The sequence below is a fragment of the Drosophila eugracilis genome, unplaced genomic scaffold, assembly GCF_018153835.1.
Source record: "Drosophila eugracilis isolate 14026-0451.02 unplaced genomic scaffold, ASM1815383v1 contig_1197, whole genome shotgun sequence".
NCBI lineage: Eukaryota > Metazoa > Arthropoda > Insecta > Diptera > Drosophilidae > Drosophila > Drosophila eugracilis.
In genome coordinates, this window is record NW_024571981.1 from 333,972 (window position 1) to 356,296 (window position 22,325).

General features: G+C 37.4%; 1 protein-coding gene across 4 annotated transcripts; it reads right to left on the minus strand.

Moving 5' to 3' along the window:
- Positions 1 to 1,115: 1,115 nt before the first annotated feature.
- LOC108102567 (polypeptide N-acetylgalactosaminyltransferase 5) lies at positions 1,116 to 22,284 on the minus strand. 4 transcript variants are annotated; one of them, XM_017207646.2, is made up of 11 exons: positions 22,159 to 22,284; positions 21,613 to 21,634; positions 6,657 to 7,413; positions 6,243 to 6,589; positions 6,014 to 6,180; positions 5,603 to 5,921; positions 5,358 to 5,535; positions 3,388 to 3,568; positions 2,081 to 2,220; positions 1,787 to 2,020; positions 1,116 to 1,728 (listed from the first exon to the last, which is right to left on the minus strand). In XM_017207646.2, the coding sequence occupies exons 3-11, from the start codon at positions 6,834 to 6,836 to the stop codon at positions 1,582 to 1,584; spliced, it is 1,893 nt and encodes a 630-aa protein (XP_017063135.1). In that variant the 5' UTR covers positions 6,837 to 7,413; positions 21,613 to 21,634; positions 22,159 to 22,284; the 3' UTR covers positions 1,116 to 1,581. The 4 variants fall into 4 exon arrangements, with proteins under 4 accessions (XP_017063135.1, XP_017063134.1, XP_017063136.1 ...); XM_017207645.2 differs by lacking the exon at positions 3,388 to 3,568 and adding an exon at positions 4,892 to 5,072; XM_017207647.2 differs by lacking the exons at positions 3,388 to 3,568; positions 21,613 to 21,634 and adding an exon at positions 4,892 to 5,072.
- Between the last annotated feature and the right edge of the window lie 41 nt (positions 22,285 to 22,325).

The following is a 22,325-nucleotide window of genomic DNA, read 5'->3' on the forward strand; positions in this document are numbered from 1 at the left end:
ATAAACACTAGTTTATAGGATTGTTTTCGGGAGAGGATATAGACCTGCCTGTGTTTGTTGCTTGATTGGATTCGTTTTCCTGTTTCATGTTATTTTATTAAATTTTAATTAAAAATTGCACCGTCACCAGTTAAAATAGTTGCTATTTTGACATATGTATATATCGTTTCACTATAACTATGGGTTTTCTTCATACAATCGTCTGTTTTAAAAATAAATTTAGCTAAAAAGTTTTACTTGGCCTGTGTCTCTTATCGGTTTTCTGCTGTTACTGTCAAGGGTCGTCTGTGGAATATCGTTCTTAGTCAGGTTATCATCATTCATTCATTCTTTTGATTGAAATACTTTTCGAAATATTTACACAATAGCTGAGAAAGTTGGGTTCTTAAATTTTGAGCAATATTTAGTTAGTCCGAGAGCTATTGTTGAATGTTATGCAAAACTTTGACTAAATCTAAATTTAATTTAGAACTTAACGTTTAAACCTAAAACTAAATGCAATTTATAGTACAGTTTTGCTTGCTTTGCATATGTATATGTATATCATATAGGTACTACATAAATATTTTATTTAGATGTATATTTTTAATAGCTACATTAATCGTATTTACATTATTTTCTCTCATCGTTTAGTTCTCTTTTGAATGAAGTTTATAAATATTTTTACACTGTATTTATGATATGCGTGCAATTTTTTTTTAGAAATTTCATTTTATATATTTTTCCATTGTATAATGATTATGGTTTTAGAAGCATTTTCGTGTAATTTCTTGTTTGTGATATGAAGAGCGCGTTATTTTGGTACAAAGCAACAGATTTTCTGATATTTGTTATAGCCTAAAGTGTGGGAGCAGGGAAAAGTGCACGGAAAAAAACAACCCATAAAGTGACTTAAAAATTTAAATACAAATAATCAAGATCAAGAAGTGTGGATTTCTTCAAGTACAATTCTAGCTAGGAATGTCATGTGCTTAGGGTTTTCAGATGAGGAGAGATTAGAACCTTCTTCATCACTGCGGTATATTAATAGGTTAAATTATTTTCTGCTATGACACACTTGTGGCAAATTGCTTGGCCTGCATTTGCTTTGATTTTAATTTATGTACTTTTTAAAATTATATTCTGTGAAGCACAAAACGTCAGTTAAATGCCAATTTATTGGTACTTGGTCGAAGCTAATGTAAATTTACATTACAAATATATATATATATATATACCTAGATAAATCGTAGAATTGCCTGCCTATATAAACACATACATATACATGCATATCATGTAAACAGATAAATCTAAGTTTTTAGTACTGACTCTCACGCACTCACACACGCGTATCAAGATTTTTGGGAAGACATCCTGCCGCCGGTAGACTTTTCCGGCTGCTGAAACACACTCACGCACACAGAGACAGAGAGATACATATTTGCATAGAGAGAGAACTTAGATCCGAACGAACTTAGGCCTAAGTAAACGTCAAAAACAAGAGCCAGCATGGATTAAACATAAATTGGAAGTTCTCAGTAATATAGTTAGTAGGATCCGTTGAGTTTAGTTGTAGTCGGGTGTACCGCCTTTGCGATCTAGCTAGTGAGCCTGCCACTTGAACTTCGACTCCATCAGCCACTGTTGGCCCTTTCCGTAGCTGCAGGGACGCAACAGCGGCGTGTTGGCATCGTCCCGTGTGGCACGCTGTAAGCACTGACCTGTATTCGTGTGGCGGATCCACTTCTCCTGTAAAAGAAATAAAGATGAGGCAATTTTGTAGATATTTTGAAGATGATTTAATTACCTCCGCATCGTAGACCCACTCTTGATTGCCGCCCATGTTGTGGCAACGCACCATATTAACGGGGCCATTGGAGCTGGATGCATCCAGGCACAGATCATCGGACATGATCTGCTGCCGCTTGGTGTAGGCGAACACCTGATTGCCACCCAAGCCATGGCAATAGCTGATGCCCACCTTCTCGTTATACTTTCTGCCCATCGTGTCCAGGCAGGTTTCCGTTTCCGCATTGCGGATCTGTTAATAGGTTAAATATGAGTAAAGGATTTACAATCTTATTACGAATTTTCAACTCACCTCTCCCAGATAGTAGTAATCCAATGGCATTAAGCTCTCGGGGTAAACATTCTCCAAGTACCAGCGGAAACTCTTGCATTTGAGACGATCACGCAGAGCCTTACGATCGCTGACATCGCCAGCGGAAGCTTTGCGAGCCCCTAAAGATTTTTTGAAGAAATTGCAATGAGGAAATAAAATAGGTTAATAAGGATATTCGGGTATGTAAAAACATAAAACATATATGCTGACGAGTGTTTTGTGTATTAGAATCTAGGTGTGTGTGTTTGTTAGAAAGGCAAGTTAAAAATGCGTTTGTGATGGTATATAATAATTACAACAGAATTTGTGCGGGTGATGAAAGGTAAATTAAGTTATTAAACCGCAAATATTCTTGGTGTATAGTTAGTTAGTCCACCAAAATCATGCAATTCATAAAAAAAATACATATATGCAGTACAAGAATTAAAAGCTTTACAACTACATTTCTTGCAAAAAGCAATGCCAATAATGGTATCTACAAGTGTCTTAAGCATTTAAACATATATTAGGCAGCTTGTGGTACTAAATAAAAGCTTAAACAAAAATACATCACCAATATAAGTTTACTTTGAGTTAAATTATGTGTAGGTAAGCTAAAATAAACAAAAACTGGGTTTCAAGGAAGTTTCTAACCATTCCCACTGATTTTTATTTAAATATTTAAACCTTTGTGAATAATTCCTTAAAATATAGTTTGGAGATGGGGACTCACAGAGGACAATGACAAACAACGGGTGTGTGTTTATAGGGGGGTGGAGGGGACAAAAACAAAACCAAAACGGAACTTAAAAATGACACAAAAAACACTGAGAACAATTAATGGGAAACTGGGAACCAAAAAAACAAAAAACATTTTGCAAATCAAAGATAAGAGGTGAAGAAAGGCAAAAATTTCGTGGTTGGATTCAGTTGATTGATCGGAGGTTTGCTATTTTTTATTTATTTTTTTTTTTTGGATTTGGATTTGGATTTCGGTCACGGCCATGCCATAAATCATAAATATTGATATAAATATTCATTATGTGTGTATATAGATAGACATTGCATAATGCAGGGCGTGCTGCTTGCGCTCGAGATATATATATTATATAGTATTATGCAGAGATATATTATACGAAACAAAACACTATTTAAGAGACAGACAATAGAAAATTAGAGAGTGGAGAAAGAACGTGAGCATGAGAGAGAAAGTGGAGGAGCATTCTGTTGTTTTGTTTTGTTGGTTTTTGGTTTTCTTTAAAATATTTTTTTGTGGATTTTTTTTGTAGTTTTTTTTTTTTGTTAACCTGGATAAAAACTGTAGTAGAACTCTTTCCAGTCGTCCAGCCAAACCTCGACCAGACGGGCATTATTGTGATTGACTATCTCCGTGGTGCCGCCGGGGAATGTGTACGGCGTAGACTTGCGGAACACGTGACCCACACGGGAGCAGGGCGCGATCTCGAGCACACCGCCGCACATCCACACCTGATTGGTTGGATTTCGGGTTGGTTTTTCATTTGGGGATATTTTTATGTGTGTTTTTGTGGTTGTAATTTTTTCAATTTTACAATCGAGCAGTACAATCGAGCATTTTGTTGGTCAAAGAGTGGACGAGAAAGATATACACAAAGATATATAATAAATAGAAATTGTTGTTAAAGAGCAGTTTAAGCCAAGCCTAGCTTTTCTGCACCTCAAGCCCTAAGACATTTCAAATGAGTAGGAAGGTGTCTTGAAGTTCACAAATTTCCAGAAGAAAACAAGAAGGAACGGTCCCTTAAAGTCAATGTTAAGTTTGGGAATTATAAGCACTTCGTAGGGAGTTTAGAAAAAGGAGATTTTCTGTCTTTGCTTTGATTTAATTAAGTTAATTAATTACTGAAGTATTTCATAAGTATATTAACTATTAAACTACCAGTATCAACACCTGCGAAGTGCTTATCAAACCACACCCAACCCTCAAGACAACCAGAACACAAAAAAAAGATCTAAGAAAATATTAAATATTAGTTACAACTTAGGGTAATAAACGGAATATTAAAATTAATTACCAATTGGTCAGATACTTAAAGCATAATTAATAAGCAACAAGTTAAGTGTATGTAAGTTATGTTTAGCTTAGGTTATCAACTCGTTATTACTGGATAAACTGGATTATAATTGTATACGTTAATATACCTATGTTTAGTATTAGCAACATGGTTATCAAATCTTAGTTAGCTGAGCTTGATTCTTGAGATGATTCTTAATTCATGAGAGAGATCATGATGAGCATGAGCATGAGCAAAGGAAAAACTGAGAAGTTGAAGGAACATCAAGAAGAATTTTCATTTGTGGAAATCATAAAAGGAAACATACTAATTAGGTTATGCCAGAGTGCGGTTATAAGAAGGAAAGCTTGATGTGATTTCGGTCATCGATTTGGGGGAGCTCTCTGAGTTACATGACATATTTAAGGATAGCTAATTATATATAGTTTTTTTTTTTTGGATATATATATGTAGTAGTTACACGAAATCATTAGCTATTGATTAGTTTTATGCTCCAAAAAAACATATCAGCTTGATTTAATGTTGTGTTTGTGAGTGTGTGTTAGTGTTTTAGTGGGAATCTTTTCGATAGGTTTTTTGGTTTCTTTCTGTCTGTTAGCGTTTTAAAGCCAATTACGAATAGTTAACAAAGTAATTCTTAAAGTTAGGAGTTAGATGCACGCAATTTAAAATCGACTTGTGGTTGGAAATGTTATTTGACTGTTTAATTTGTTGATTTGTTGGTTGATTTGTTTGTTTGTTTTTTGTTTTTGCGAACCTGTGCTCATCGAATAATAGAAATCACGCCACTCGTCCAGCCAAACTTCGGCCACTCGTGCGGCATTGTGTAGCACAATTTTGGCCACACCGCCGGGGAAGGTGTACGGCGATTTGTCACGGAACACGTGACCCACGTGGGAGCAGGGTATTATTTCTAAAATGCCTCCGCACTGCCAAATCTGCGGGTTATCATCGATGATTGTTGTAATGGTTTTTGTGTTTTTTTTTTTTTATGTGAGTAGAAATAAATTTGTTTCGTTGTTTTAGCTCAAATTTAAAGACTTAAATTAAATGTTTCATTAACAAAAGTTAAAAAAAAAATATTTCGAAATTCTTAAATTTATGCAAGTTCTGAATTTAATCTGCAGCTTGGCTTGGCAGCTAAGGAAAAAAAGTTGGAACAAAACAAAAAAAAGAAAAAACGAGAGAAAAGCTATCTGGAAAATGCTTTGATATTGCCTTACACGGAACGACATCTCCAGATTCTCGCCGCCCCAAATGTCCATGCCCTCGTCATAGGAACCAATCTCATAAAAGTAATCCTTATCGATGGAGAACAGTCCACCAGCCATGGTCGGAGTCCGGAGCGGTGCCGTTCTGTCGTTATTCCTGCGCGCCATTTCTCGTGATGGTACTCGATACCTTAAGCGGATTAAAGAGTAGTATTATAAAAGGATTACTCTGACCCTGGACACTACTCGTCACTCACCATCTGAAGTTCAGCTTCCAGTTGAAACCACCCCACGTGGAATCCGAGGCTGTTATATACTCGAATGTCTCATCGGAAATCACATCAATAATGGGACACACAACCGTTCGACGATTCTGCACGATTCGCGCCAGGAGAGGCTCAAGCCAGCCTTCCGTGCATTCACAATGGGCATCCAGGAAGGTAATAACCTCACCACTTACATGCTCGGCTCCAAGGAGACGGGCCCGGATCAATCCCGAACGTTTCTCTGTGCGCAGTACAAACGTCTTTACGGGCAGCTTGGCTACATACTCCTCCAATTGCTTGCCAAGGAAGTCTGTAAGATGAGATGTTATATAATAATGATAGCACATTGTAAAGACAGATTATTCTGTTAATTATACACCTTCAAGGACCACCCCAACTTACCCCTTTCACTGGCATCATCCACCAGAATAATCTCCTTGAGCAGAGCACGAGGCGACCGATTGATAACGCTCCATACTGTTCGCAGCAGGGTCGTCCAGGCTTCGTTATGGAAAACTATCACAATGGAAGTGGTGGGTAGCTTGGAGGCATAATGTTTGCGGCGACAACTAAAACGGAGGAAAATGTTAAAAACCAGTTTAACAATGTGAAAGGATAAAATAACCCTCACCCTTCATGTCGCACATCAGTCAGTGAGCGATTCAACGAGATCATGTCACTGGCCAACAGATTAAACTGGTTCTCCTTGAATTTCTCCTTCATGAGATCCTTCATGTCAGCTGGTATCTTAACCGGCTTGCCCATCTCGCCCGGCTTGCCCTTGGCTTCCTGCACAGAGGGCGCCAGGAACCACTTCTTTAGCACCACACTGGGATAGGTCATGGAAATCCCACCCGGCGCAAAACCTTGACCCATGATTATAGCTCCTCCAGATTCACCATCCAGGGATTTCTCTGTATTTATCTCATTATCGTCCACCAACTGATTGTCATCCACCAGGCGTTCGGCATTGGGTAGCTAAGTGATACAACCATTTGATTAATCAGTAAGTTAAGGATGTCGAAGCTTCAAATATTAAACCCACCTCCACGTCATACTCCCCGGATCTCTTGCAGCGCCATCCATCCTTGCCAATGCAATCCGAATAGCGGGCAATCAGGACAAAGTCAAAGATCACCCAGACAAGCGAGGTGAGCAGGACGATCCGGCAGGTATTCGAGCGCATGCGCCCGCGCATTTTGCGTGTGAATGTGGAGAAAGTCATGATTGTTTGAATATCTGTTAACTATCGTTAGTTTGCTATATAGTCCTTGGTTAACTGCGAATTTTGGCGATTTGGGGGTGTTGTATATATTTTGAAGATGTGGAACTAATATCTTGGTTTAGTGCGGGGCGATCATGTTAGTTAGTACCCTGTTTTTATATTTATATAGTTGACGATATGTTGATGTGTTTTGTCTTATGTTTAAAACGTTTATGTTGCTGTATTTTGTGGTTGGTTGTTTATCAATCGTTATCAGACTTTTATCGCTCCCTCAAGCGTGAAATGTTATTAATTTTGTTGTTGTTGTAGTTAATGTTGGCACATATGGGAGCTCCTCTCGTCTCGTCGTCGTCGTCACCCTCTCTCTAGCTGTCTGTCTATGTGTCTCCCTTGCACTCTCGCTCATGCTAGCCTTCGGTTTGACCTTTTGACTCCGCCTAAGAGTTTCTATTGCCGCATCCTTTTGCCAAGGTCCAGTTTCGCCGCGGACTCATTCCCGGACCACAGCTTCTAGTTTTAAGCCAACACTTTTCCTACTTTGCCTTTGAAAAATGACGACCTTCGTTTTATTATTAAACTGCAAAGAAAGGGAAAAAAGAAAACAATTAACATCATGATAAATCACATTGCTATAATAACGAATAGCTGTGGAAATAGAAATGAAAGTTATGATTTCATATCGGTTGCCGTGATTTATTTTTATACGCCGATAATCATATAAACGCTTTTTGTTACCAAATAGATATACAGATAATTGATCTCAATTTATTTTAGTGTTGTGTATTCATTTCGTTTGCTATTTGCTGAGCAATTTTTTCACCATTTTGGACAGCCGCATATGTTAGAAATTAGTTTTGATAAAGATAATTAATTAGAAAGAGCATCCCTACCATGAAATAAAGGTTATGAGTTTGTTCTCAATATAGGTTAGGTTATCTTTTAGTTGTTTTACTGAGTAAACCAAGTTTACTATGGAAAAAGCTAGCCCAAAATCTCTAAAATATAAATGAAATTCTATCTCCAAACAGAATGGCATGAGTTTCCCTTAGAAGCAAATTAAATTTTTCTGAAAGCAAAACATATTTTTGCAGGAAATAGAATTCCAACTGAAGCAAACAGCTAAATAAATTTGATTTTTATTGATATTTTCATTGGTGCGCCATTTGAGTCCGTATGGGAAAACAACGCAAACATTTTCCATGCAAATTGCGAAACTCCTGCATCGATAAATCGCATCAAAGCTTAACTTTCAATACCTCTTTTCCGGCTTGGATCTGTCTTTTTTTTTTTTGGATCCCACCGCGAAATCTGTAGCCCGTTGTCCCACCAAATGCCAAAGGCAAGTATAAGCAGCAAAGCAAAGGAGTGAAGAAAAAAAAAACAGTTTTATTTCTCTCTCTCCAAATGCCGTTTTGGCCAAAAATTCCATTGACAAAGGTCATAGTCGCAGGCAAAAACAATAAGACAAGCAGCATCAGATCCAGCAACTCACGCCAAACGCCAAACAAGCTGTCAGAGAGAAAGGGAGAGGAGCTAGCAAGATGGAGTGACAGAGGGGGCTAGAGGAGCTGTGGAGCACTGGCCAAAAGCGCAACAACTCTTAACGGTATTTTTGCCGGGGCTTTTCTGGCTTAAGCCATACTCTTTTTAAGGGGTATTGACTATTTTTAAAACAAGTTTAGCAGTGGAAAAATGAATGAATGATTTTAGGTTACTCAAAGATCTATAATCTGATCTTTAGATAGACGCTGAGATCAGCTTAAGACGTGTAATTTGCCAAACCATTTATAGGTCACCTTCGGTTAGAGTATACAAAACTTCGATACTCATTCCAATTGAGTTTTTTCTGCATCTTTCTGTTTTTTGTGCACATAACGTGCCTTTGAATCATTCATAAGGCATGCGACGTCAACCTCGTTGAGCGGCAAACTAGACAAGACTACGGGTCTGGGAGATCGTAGTCGGAAAAACCAGTTTCCCACCATCCATCCGACATTGTGCTACGAGCACACGCACACCACACCACTGCCACTTGGGCAAGGCTGCCTGCATGCCTGCCTGGAGGCGCACTAGCAGATGTGGATGCAGTTCCAGAAGTGGGTGCCTTTTGGGTTTGGGCATCGAGGTAACACTCTGTTTAAATATGCAGTTGCATGTACAAGACCCCAAAAGAGGCAAACTTCAGTGGCGCTCACTGGAGAGCCCTTTCAACCATGTCGGGGGTCCATCAATAATACATTTGATAACAAGGAAATGTGAAATATAAATTCCAGTTTTCCATAATTATCCAACATTTCTTGACATTTTCTTGATAAAGTTCCGTTGAAAAGAAGAAAAATTCATAAAAAAAACCAATGCTTGATAAAAATGCGAGTGCATTTAAAATGATTAATAATTCAGGACAGATTTCAACAAAAATATACAATTGAAAGGTCATTCCGCGAAGTTTTTTTAATACCCTGAAAACTTTATGGCAACCGAATGTGATTCCTCATATTTGATAAATGAAACTGAAAAACAAACTTCCACAATTTATTACGTGCGGCAAAAGGTGACCCACAAAAAAAGTTTAGAATAACTATTACATCAGCAGTCCAAGGGTATAAAAAAACCACCTTCATGCGGCTAACAAAAAGGGCATTCAAAGCTTTCGGATTCAGCAGGTTTTTATCGCATTTAAATTAATCAAATTGTAAGAGCTCTGTTTCACGGTTGTTTATGCCACTGCCACTGCCACTCATTTGCATGGATATTCCACTATAGACAATTCAATTACAATTATGTCAAATGAATACATTTCACAATTTCAAAGTTCTGCATGAAAAGAGCATAATTGCTTTGGTAAAATGTTGGAATTCAATTATCCACGCACACATGTCCAAAATGGAATTGCAATGGATAGGGGTACCTACTACTACTACCCTGTCGATGTTACGCTTTGTGAACTGCTAATTGACAGGTAATCAGTTTAACTGCTGAAAACAGCGAACGAAAGACAAATATTTTTTCATAAATTTCAGTAGGCTGGCAAAAGTATATATATGAGAAATTCCAATCAAAATTAATCATTATTAATCACACTTTGCCATCACATTTTGCTCAAGAATTAATTGAATTATTATCTGATAACCATATTCAATTATAATTAACTTGATTATAATGCCATCCAAGGCAATTGAAACTCCAAGAGACTGGCAAATAGTTAGGAAAATCAACAACTGAGAGCAAACACAATCACAGTATTTTCTCACATTGAGCGACATGCAATAAATTAATTTAACTTTGACATTTTGTTGTATATCAATTGCCAAAATAGTTGGTTCTTTCAATTAAGAAAGCTGTAAGCAATTTTGTTTTTTCAAACATGACAGGGCTAATAAAAGAGATTTGTTATTTTGATAGGTGTTAAAATGTGTTGTAAAAATGTCTCGATTTGCTCCTCATTTCAGCATCATCAAATTAAAGAGTTTCCCTACTAAAAATCTCAAGATTTCTTTCACACAAAGTCTCCTAAAAACAATAAGCAAACTTTTTGCTGAAATTGCAGTGAAAATCGCAGATAGTTTAGTGAAGTTCCACAGTCTTGAGTAACAATTTGCTGGAAACTCTCGACTCACTGTTCAGTCGAAGTGCTGTCAGCAATTGATGATTTATGTACGACAATCGACTTCAATGGTTGCCGGCTTCTGTGAACTTGAGTGCTGATTTCTGCCTAAATTTTTTCTTTTTCAAATTTTCTATACGTGGGTGGGTGGCTACTACCGATAAGGATTGAATGTTTGTCAAGTTTTGCCTTGGCTCTACTGCACTACGACAGCTCCAATTTTTGTCGTAATTTAATTTTCCGGAATATTAATTAAAATAGAGCGCGGCGGGCGAGCTCAGCAGAGCGCGAAAAATTCACAGCACGTAACATTGAAAAACTGTCAAACTGCCATAAATTGAAATATTCCAGTGCTCTCCTCTTTCCCATTTTCCCTATATACACTTTTTTCTTCCTTCTTGGTCCTTTTTGAATACAATCTTGGACGGGGCCAACACAAAGCGGAAGCAAACATTTTTTTACAAGGGCCAGAAGAGTGGATGGGTTTGGGGGCAATGAGTAGGAGAATGGCGCCTGCTGAAAGCTTTTCAAGCTGCGCTGTGTGTTTATTACCACTGATAAGGCGTTGGCGGGCGCTAAGGGGCGTGCCATCATCATCTATGTACAGTAGTTGCTCGCAATTTTCAAAAGTTTGGCCTTTCAGGCGTTTTTAATTTGCCAAAACTTTTCATTTCATGTTGGCCAACTCTCGTAACCGAGTTAAATAACTTTGGCGAAACATATTCTAAATAGGTCGAAGTTTCTTTATAAATTTGGGAACATTTAAGAATGTTTAGGGTACTCTGATAAATATATTTAAAATTTAAAAGTAAATTATTTAAATATGATCAAAATTGACAATTTCAGTCAAATAAATCCATTTCTAAGTACTTTTTGGTGAAATAAATCTTAATTCTTCTTAAAAACTTAAAATAACAGCACTTAAAACTTAATTTAAAATTAGTTAATCTTTGTACAATTTATTTTCTGATACTGTAGATGAGCTTGTAAGCGTGTTTCATCTGCACTTGTGCCCAAAAACACTTAGCACGCTTGTTGAGTGTGTGGCGCGCGCACTTAAAAAAGCGCACAGCAATTAATTTGATGAAAATCTGTGTCAGCTTTTACAAGAACTTCTCAAACACGAGGCGGAAGCGATGTGAAGGTGGAGATAGCTGCATAATGTTAACAGATCGAAACTGTTTGAAACAGACTTTTGTGGTCTGCCAGTCACATTAATTTGTTGGTACTCTCGTGAGGCAAAATCTGTGCATGCTGGCCAATCACTTCATAGTAATTTATTAATGGAATAGCGGCTGGGTTGGCGAAGGTCACGTCCCGGCGGTGACAAAAAATAAAGAAGGAAAAACAAAACTAAAAAGGGAAACAATCAAAAGAGCAACAAAGCCAATAAACGAGGGCAACAACTATTGTGACAACGCTTACAAAATGAAATTGTAACACAAAATGCAATTAAGAGTGCAAAACAAAAAACGTACTGGTTTGCTTACCAGTAACAGGAAAATGAAAACAAAAGCCGCACAGTGAAAACAATTTGGAAAACGTTGGCAATTAAATGCAATTAATGAAATTGTACAATTAAGAGTGTAGTTGCCTGTCCAGCCGATGACCATTTGACACCAGACTGGTTTTGCATTGGGTTTGGTACCCAACTGGTCGCGATTTTCATAGATTTGCATGTGGACAATCGGAATTTAACAAGGAAACAAGTTTTCTTAGATTTCTAAATGAAGTGTAGGAAAATGTATGAGGATTCATAAAAGGCGTTTGTCTAGGAAAATCAATGTTCTATAGAGTTCTCAGTTAAAGATTTTATCATCATAACTTTTAGACAAGAAATAAAGAGAATATCTAAGTTACTGCTAAGGAAATCTCCCAACAGCAGCCTGCAACACCTCTGAAAATAACACTTTGAAAAATAGAGAGGCATTTCGAATGCTACCACATGACTTATAGGCATTTGCATATCCCACAAAACAGGTTCCACACATAAATTCATCATCTCAATGCTCCAGCATGCTCCCCATATATAAATCATGCCACTTTAACTTGGGCAGGGAAAATATTTGGTATAATTAAGTACACTCGTCTTGGCGTACATTTCAACAACAATAACAAGTCGCGCCAAAACTGAAATAAAAATTGCACATAAATTTTCAGAGTGTTTCTTGTTTTTTTTTTGGATTTTGGCGGGGATAATACTTGTTTGTAGGTGTCTGGCGGGGCAGAAGTCCCTGCACTTCTTGGCACTTTAATGATCTGTGGCCCACTGCCAGAAATGTCGGAGAGTTCGGGAGTTCTGGAACTCTGGAACTCCGTGGAGCTGCCCTGATGTGAAAGGCGCGTAATTTATATTGCACACAAATAAAATTTATTTCTGTTTCATGTTGGCATGCAGGGAAGCGGTAAGCCCGGCAGAATGATACAAATTAGCGCTATAAATACGCCCCACTCATATACACACTCAGGTTCCACAATCCACAATCCCGCCCGGCTTTTGAAGTCATAAAAACAAATGCGATGCCAAGTCCGTCCGGCAGGTTAATGAACTAAGACGTTTTCGTCGACAACGATGACGATGGCAACGCCTCGCAATTTCAGCTAATAAAATGCTAATTTTTCCCCTTCTTCCGAGCATTTCTTTAAGATACTGTCTCAGTTCCCAAATTTGAAATACAAGTAAGTTCTTGGAATAAAATTGTAGGAAATTATTAATTTGTCTTGTATTATAATGAATGTTATTATCAGTCAAAGTAGCTTTTCAGCTTTATTTGGTTTCAGTTAGAGAGGCACCACTGTTTGGCAGCCTTCACCGCTGATAAAATCCAGTCGTGCTCGGCGATATGGGAATAGCAATTAAAAGAGTCCCCAAAAGGGGCGCGACAAAGGGGTACTGTCTGGGGAACTTTACAAACTAATGTGAAAAACAACAGGTTTTAAACAAAATTTGGCATATGTATAAAACATTTAAAATGGTGTATTTGTGAAAAAGAACAAAAACCACACTTTCAGCTGCTTAAATACTTTATTTGTTTGCCGTTGTCGTTTATATTACAGGCTCTAAATTTAACCCATTTAATTAATCAAATAATTGCAATGCAAACCGAATTAAGTAAATACATTTTATTAAAAAACAAAAGTAATTTATTTCATTGGCCTTTGATAGGCGCATCAATCAATAGAAATGGTCAAAGCCATAAAAATTGCTTGAAGATGAGATTTTTTCCGACGACCAAAGAGAAAATAAATGGCAACGAATTAAATAGGAATTTTCGAGAGGAAACCCGAGGAAATAAGTAAGGGGAAAACCTGTCACCAAAACAAAGAGAAATGTGTCGAAATGCGAAAATTGACAACTGAATAATGTATCTGGATATGGGGGACATTATCATCATCATTATCATTTGCAACCATCAACTGATCCAGGCTCATAAAACGGATTTTGCGCTAATTTTTCTGTCTTTTCTCCGCCTTCTCGTGGAATCTTTTGGCTCAAGAACAAAAAAAAAAAGGTTTCATGACTCGCATTTTAATTAAAAGTAAATAGAAAGAGAGAAAAAGTGGGCAATAGAGAAGGACAAAGTATCGGAGCTTAATGTTTGGCATGTGTACACAGAAGAAAATAAATTTTAACTTAATATAAAAGTTATCATCAATCATCATTGCATTATATTACATTTGGCCCTTTAAAGCTAGGATTAAGATTGTGATCTTAACATTAAATTACTTTAAATTCAATAAAAAATGTTCTGTGTATCAGAGAGAAAAAAATTCCGCTGTGTTAAATGTAGCAGAAGCGGATAAGTAAGAGTGCGGGGGCGTTTAGAAAGCAGAAATATGCTAAAGCGACCCAGCGTTTGCATAGCAATTGCTCATTTACAGAAACCGAGTTCTTTTTCTGCGGCGTTTTTTATTTTTATTTAAAACAAAGTTTGTTTTTTTTTTTGTTATACCACTTTCCTGCAATTTGTAAAACTTTGCACGAAAACGAGGCAGGCTACGAAAAAAAAAAAGAAAGAGGGACCACGGCGCATAAAGGGTAGACAAATAAGTGGAACAAACGAAAACTTTTTCGAGGTTTGACATTTGGCACAATGGTAATTCTATTTGGACCATCATCATTGGGTGGGCTTGAACTCGGACCCGGAAAACCTCCGGTTTACGTTTGGACCCGCATCATTAATTTGCTTTTGTTTCTCTTTGTTCTGCCTCTAATTGTGCCCAGCAGCTTCGTTTATGCGATTAGGCCAATTATGCATTGAGAAAGGTTGACTTAATTAAATGGGAATATAATTACTGTTTGGAAAATTTGAATATTAGACCACTTTGTTTGTACGCGATGGTATCACTATAACATGGTGAACTAATTTTAGAGAGATAAATCACAAATTAGAATAGGAGAATACATTTTTAGTCTTATTAAACGTCATTGGGTTAATTTATTCATTAGGTGATAGGTTTAAACTATGAAATAACTATTCCATTATATAAAATTAGATATTGAGGGATTTAAATGGCATTAAATAAAGCTCAGGTATAGAATTCCGATAAATTCTATATAAAGTCTAAATCAAAATGAATAGCACACTTCAAATGCATTTCAATTCCAAATCCGCAAATCCAATTCAATCAGTTAAACTAGTTTTACAAAATTAAATCAAAGCAGGTCACTGAGTTTTCGAATAAAAACCCCAGCCCCATTCTTATCACAAAAACCAATCACGCATGAACGCACTCGGAAGTAAGAGATGCGATGGGAGGCGGAAGGGCGTAAAGGGGGCGTGGACGTGATTCGACTGTTTTGCGGTTTTTCGAATCATCCGCACACCCTACTATCCCTTCTCTCTTTTTGGCGGAGTACTTCCTTCCCATTCGCACACATACACACACACTCACAGACAGGCCAATCTCCCTTTGTCCCATTAAAATGTTATTTCCTTATTATTGCCTTGACTTAATCGCCTTCCTTGCCAGCAGCCGGTGTCCCTCCCCCATCCCACATTTTTTTCCAATTCCCTATTTCTCCCCATTGTCCCACTTTTATCACACTCTCTTCTCGGCTTACAATTGTGTCCCCACAGCCGCATATATAAACACTTTGGGTCAATAAGATAGCAATTCATTTGTGTTTTACAATATTTGCATTTAGTAAATTAATTTATATCACTCATAATAATATAAACTTTATGAGTTAAGGTAGATGTTTGATAGATAAATATGGAAAATCAACACACCTTTCAAAAGCTAATAAGTGATAAGATCGTAGGAAGTTGACAAACTTCATCAGTGCTATTAATTTGGCCACAGTTGTAAAAACATATGTGTGAGTGACGGACTTTATTCCCCCATTTCCATTTGGCTCCTCGTTTTCATGTGATGCGTGTCCATGACAATGGAATACAAATTTCTATGGCACACATTTGCTTATTTCTGCTCTCTTGGATTTTTTTTTTATTTTCATGGAAGAAGGGAGCTTACACAACCTCATAATCTTCAAGCGGGCGCCGCCACAACAAACTAATGCAAAGTGCCAGACTCACACTATGCCAAAGAATTTCTGAGTCATCGTTGCGCATTGTGATTATAATGGGGCAACATCTGCAGACTTAAATTTCAATTTGGACAAGAGATTTTAAATTTATAAAGAAAATATTTAACAATAAATATTAAAGCCTGGTAACTATGAAACTTTGCAAGATTTATCTCCATCAATTCTGACATTCATCAAGCTCAAAGATGTTAGGTAGCATTTAGTTGGGGTCTGGGACAAGAAAACTCTTTGCTACGAGTCTACGAAAGTTTCCAAACAAATGTACGCAAATAATAAAGTTATTTGGCAAGTATTTGGCCAACAATATATACATATTGGGGGAATTAGATGAAAACAGACAAATTAAATACTGTAAAAGAAGCTTATAAATGTGAACAATATTTGAATAATATTTTCAACTTGAGACCAGTTTGTTGGGTATGTATTCGGTTTTAAAATATGGTCTGCTTTCTTTCTTGCGTAAATTATTCTTTTTTACGAAAAAATTTGTTTAAGACTTTTGATAACCAGAATGTGATTCATAATCATGAAATTTTACAGAATAATTCGACTTGGATGAGTTATCTTACGGGAGAGGCCTTTAATTTCACCTGGCATTGTTCCTCCCGCTGTTCATCATTCCATTGTCAGCTTATCTGTTATGCAAATGGTATTGGGTTTCAGACCAAATTGATTGGAAATAAGACAACAAAGGGGAAAATAACGAATGTGGCAAGGAACCATTGAACTAATTAAAACACCTTGCGTAACCACATTCGATGCTGCTTAACCGGGTGACATAGTAATTAGCTAGATGGTGACTTTAGTTCTGGGAAAACCTTAAATTGTCGAGTGCTAAATTATGTTCGGTAAATGTTGTTTCAATGTTGAGCTTGCTCTCTGCTATCGCTATATTCCTAGCATGCGAGTTCCTTAGATAACAGAACATTCTTCCCGGCTACTTTTCATGCACTAATAGTTGATCAGAATTTATGGGGCCACCAGGCAACCAACCCGCCCACCCATCAACCGCCCACTATTTTGCATTGCACCCAGCGGAGCTGCGTTGCCAACCTTGGTAAATATGCTGTGCTGGCTGCTGCATTGGACCTTTGTTGTTAATGCAGCTATTGTTGCTGGCGGGTATGACTGCTCAGCGTTGTTAACTTGGCTAGTTTCTGAATCAATCTGGTTGACATTAATACTTAAAATAGTTAGACATACAACCTATTCAGTTTACTTTTAAGCACTTATTTAATTAGTTAGACAATTCACAATAGTAAAAATAGAAAATCAATGCTCATTATTGTAACCAAGCCATATCAGCCCTTAAAATGTACTTAAGATTTGTATTAAGTTTTGAATTTTTGTTTAAATGAATTTAGTAAATTTGAAATTAATTGTAACCTTAGGGTGCTTTAAAAATAAACTTTCTTTGGCCAAATTTCATTTTCATAATTTAATTTAACCCATTAACTACAATGTATCTAACATCATCACTAGATAATAAACCAATTATATGGTGAAAACTGGACAATTTTCACTGGCCATCGTTGTTTTAAGTTAGCATTACTGGCGGTGCTGCATGGCTGGTTAGCGTTATGGTTAGGTTTTAGCGGGGACTGGTCTTGGGTTTGGGTTTTGATTTGAGTTTTGGTCTGGGCCCGAGTTTCGGTCGGGCTTTGTCAAGTTCGACCCTGGGGGCATGGCTCATAAATTTCCCGCTGCTATTGCAATATGAAATATATGCAACATAATTGAATTGCGTCTGTGTGGGTGCAGTGTGCGGCGTACTGTTAATTTTTAATTTATGCTCATAAATAATCAAGGCATTTTCATTAGACAACAGTTTTAAGAGAATGAGAAAAAAAGAAAAGACAAAAAATGCAAACTCATGGACCAAAAATATGAAACAGAAATTGTAAAGAAATGAAAAAAACAAATGAGGGAGGTAAAAATGTATAAAGTATTGTAGTCAATGGTTTCATAAAGTTTGGTTCATGTTATGTGAGTGCAACCTTAAGCTGCTCTCTACTGGGCTTAAAGTTTGAAGAAAATAAAATTTCTGCATATTTAAAAAAAAAAGAAAACGTAAAATTCCTGCTCAAATAACTTTCTTTCTTTTCTTCTTCTCATAGCCCTTAAAATATATGTAATTCATACCATTTAAGAAGCTTTGAGAACAATAATAGCGTTAACAAAAAGAATTTCTTTAACATTTGGCTTATAAACATTTTTAACCAGCTTTTAGTGCCAGAAATAGAAATAAAAGTGCTAAATTGGCGGAATAGATTCCGTTTCTGGTGTTGAACGCCGCGTAATCATTTTTTCGGAAGCCCATGAAAGCGCAACTAAAAGACCAGAAAATGCGTTAAAAAAAAAGATGAAAAATAACAGCGGGAAATAGCGAGGGAGTCAGGTGGAGTTCAAAAGCTGTGCAAATAATCGTAGTCAGCTACGTCAGCTGGGCTATATATGAACGTATATATTTATATATATATAAATTGTGTACCTTGTGACATTCGAAACAGCAGCTCGAAAAACGAGCAAGAAAAAACAAAAGAAATAAGGCCAATGATGCTTGTAATTGTAGCTCCAGTTGGCTCCACTCTTGTTGGTTTTGCAACTGCTGTGCTGTGTTTTCTACCCATTTTCTCCCCTTCTCCAGTATTTTTTTTTTTTGGCCATGGCGGCCAATTGCAATTTCAAGGCTGCAACTTCAGCTCGAGCACTTCATCTTCTTCAGCCATCGCATCGCATCACATCGCATCGTATCGCCCACATGCGCAAACAAGTCTTAAAAACTCATTAACGTTTAATAATGTGAAAAGCGAGACGCCGCCGGCTAAGCACTTGGCCACTGACTGTCACCAAGTTTGTGGTACACAGCAAAATGTAACTACTTTTTATAACAATTTCATTTCTAATCGCAGTTGATATAGTAGCTCATACTTTGTGACGTTGGAAGTTAGTCTATGATCAGGATTAGATAATTTGTTATAATAAACGTTTATACATCAGAAAGATCTATTGATTCATATACTCCCCCATCTACAAATCGGTTTCAATACGATCCCAGTATTTCTTCCCGTGCACCTTCCCAGCACGCTATGTTTACTGCCCTCGATGGACACTTGCTGCACTCAATCAAGCTCGAAAACCCAAAGAGGGTTGATATGAGAGGTTGGTGGCAGGCAGGAGACTAAAACCGGGGAAGAGTTGTCTTCATTTTGCCATGAGTGGCAAGAGGCAACTGCAACAGACTGACCATAAAAGATGACAACAGCTATCGCTTCATTTTTTGCTCTACTACCAGTGTTTTTTTTGTCGAGAAAGTGACCACAAAACAACGAATGTGAACATGAGCTAATGGACTCTAAAACACTCTCAAGTTTAATAAAGTTGAGTAAAATAAAAACACCAATCATTGCAATTCTAAGACATATTGTGGTTTTTATCATAATAAATTGTAATTTTTCTTTATTAAACAGTTTTTATCGGTTACCAGCCAATCATAATAATGTTATAAGGGCCTTTGGCTCTTTGACTAAAAAGTATCATGGAAATGAGAAAGAAATCAACGAAAAAGAAGGTTTGGTTAGAATTCTATTCTCTATAAAAAATGTTTCAATTAACAACATCGTAACGCAGGCTGAGTTCTTTAACCCAGATTTTTAGCCTATAAATAACACCTGACCACAGAGACATACCAACATACCATTCCATCGAAAACTCGATCATGAGCAGGAAACTGTATTTAAGACCCCGGCATTTTGTCATTTCATCTCTGTGTCCGACTTTATCACTTCTTGGATGGCACACGAAAACGCAACAAAAACCGCATGACAGTGCTATAAAAACCCAGCTTCATCCTAGACAATTACGATAGAGTAAAACCCGCTTTACTACGGGGAAATCTTTTCTTGTACAGCATCTATGTATCTGCAGCTTCTTCTTTATACGCTGCCAGCCATAACTGTAGTTGCAGGTGTGTAGGTAAATGTACTCGTAGTGTTGTAGTTTCGGTGTTTGCTCGGGGGAATTTACGGAGCGTTGATGGCTTTCTCCTCTAAGACTCGATTTTTTAGAAGGCAAGAGGATGAGGAGGGGCAGTGTGGAATGAATAACATTGGACATAGTGCTCCAAACTAAACTGGGGACGAGGATGGGGGAAAGGTGGCACAACAAGAGCACGGGGAGATGATCTCTTGGCCATTAAGAGTGGCCAGCAAAAAAGTTTTCGTTTATTGGTGGCATGGGCCAGTTTTATAGCTTCATTTGCACACAACAACTGCTGCAAAAGACCGAGGTCAGGTTTGGTATAATGAAGGAGGCAGATGGGAGAACTGTGGGCGTGGTTCATCAGCAAGGTGCAAGGTGGATCGGTATTCTTCAAGCGGAACGGTAGCGAAAAGCCTTCAGGGTCTTCTACCTAATCGAAAGCTTTAAGTTGAAAACAGACTCATTACCTAGAATTTTCTTTATCAATGCTTTGAAATGGTAAAAATAATAAACACTAGATAAAAGTTAAGCTAAAAAAAACCTTAAATTCCTTATTACCTTCAACAAAATCTTTCCATCAAAAAGTTGTTTTCAGCGACAAATTCTTTAAAATAAGATTACGATAACTGGAATCGTGTTTAAAGTATTATGTTAATTAATACCTAAAAGGAAATGTAAACATGCTTTATTTTCTTATCCAATAAGCTTTCAAATAAATAACTTTTCATTCTGAACGACAATTTAAGAGTTCTAGTAGATAAGGCGAAATGAGTAATACTTCGAAGAATTTGTCCGAAAAAAGCACCAAAAGAAAATAGCAATCAGAATAAATTTTAGGATTTTGCCGTTTCCGTGAAATCTTTCCCACAATCAGTGTGTCGTCTTGCCATTGGCTGTACCCAACGAAAAGTCACGACCCAAGAGAGCATTATTTCCCGACGATCCGGTGGTCACTATCATCATTACAGTACGCCCGATAAGTACGTGGCCCATTGTCATTGTTAGCTGTGGGCACTAATTGCAGGTGGAAAACGGCGACCTTAATGCTGTCGGTTCCACAGTGCGGCTGATAAAAAGAAATGCATTTGCAATGCTAAGATAGGAGAAAAAAAACATGAAAATTAGGTGTACTTAAGTGCTACGACGAAGAGATAACCCCTAATTAAGGCCATGCTGAAATATATAAAAGTAGCTTTCAGTAGTTTTATAAATTAAACGTTTTGGTTTCCTTACTTTTTTAATTCTAAAATAAATAAAAAGATATTTAAAAGAAAGAGCTTTGTGATTGTGGCTGACAAAACTGAAAATTCCAATTCTTCAACTCTCGAGATCTTGATAATCAAACAAACAGACAACATATAAGCTGAACTGTTGATACTGATAACAAATATATTTATTCACTTGATAAGTGCCAACACTATATACCCATTAAACCCAAAATGTAACGGGTATTAACCAGGAAAACTGCATTTAGCCAGAAAAACAAGAAGAGGAATCTTCAGCGGATTTTATTTACACGAACCGGTTTAATTGGCTCGACCTCCAATCAGAATCAAGTTCACGAACGCACTGGCATTAAGAGACCAATAAGTAAGTGCATGGGGGAAAACAGATGAAAAGTTTCGTTGAAAATCGCTTACCCAAAGGGAAAATCTCTGGAAGCTGCAGGATGTAAGGAGAGAACAACAAAAAATGTTGCAGGATTAACGCGAGTTTTTTTCTGCTTTTTGTTTGAGAGTGTGTGTATGTGGCGAATTAAAGTGACCAACAAAAACAGACACACGCACGGCCAGGCCGCTCACTAACTAACACACACACTCGCACGCACCGAAGAAAGAGATGAGGAGAGGGCGAGCGAGGGGAGATTCGGAAATTGAACACGTTTGCCGCGATTCCGATTTCAATTCCGGCGGAGGGCGTAGTACCGCCCCTAAATTGTGGGCGACCCGGTTTATTTACACGTCCGTATGTCCGAATTATATATATATTAGTATATATTATAGACCGCGCCTGCTGCACTTTCTACTACTACAACTACAACTCTCTGTTGCGTACGAGCCTGTGTGTGTGTGTGTTTGTGTATGCGTATCAAGTGCACACGTATGCATCTGCTTGGCTGTGTGGGTGACTTTGATTTGTTTAATTTGATTTTTTTATCCCGAAAAAGTGGTCAACAAACTACTTACACTTGCACTGCACAAGCACTTTAAATCTCGTTTGATTAATAATTTATTCACGCGCGACCCTCGTAGCAAAAAAATTTCGAAGAAGAGAGCGTGCGGGTTGCTTAAATAGATTTTTCAGGTTTTTAAAGTGACCAGCAAGCCGTCCAAAAAAATACCGGCGCGGCTAC

Coding starts and splice junctions, on each gene's coding strand:
- LOC108102567 (XM_017207647.2), bottom strand. CDS start 6,836: ATGACTTTCTCCACATTCACACGCAAAATGCGCGGGCGCATGCGCTCG. Junction 6,590..6,656: donor CCGGGGAGTATGACGTGGAG/GTGGGTTTAATA, acceptor TGTATCACTTAG/CTACCCAATGCCGAACGCCT. Junction 1,729..1,786: donor AGTGGGTCTACGATGCGGAG/GTAATTAAATCA, acceptor TTTCTTTTACAG/GAGAAGTGGATCCGCCACAC.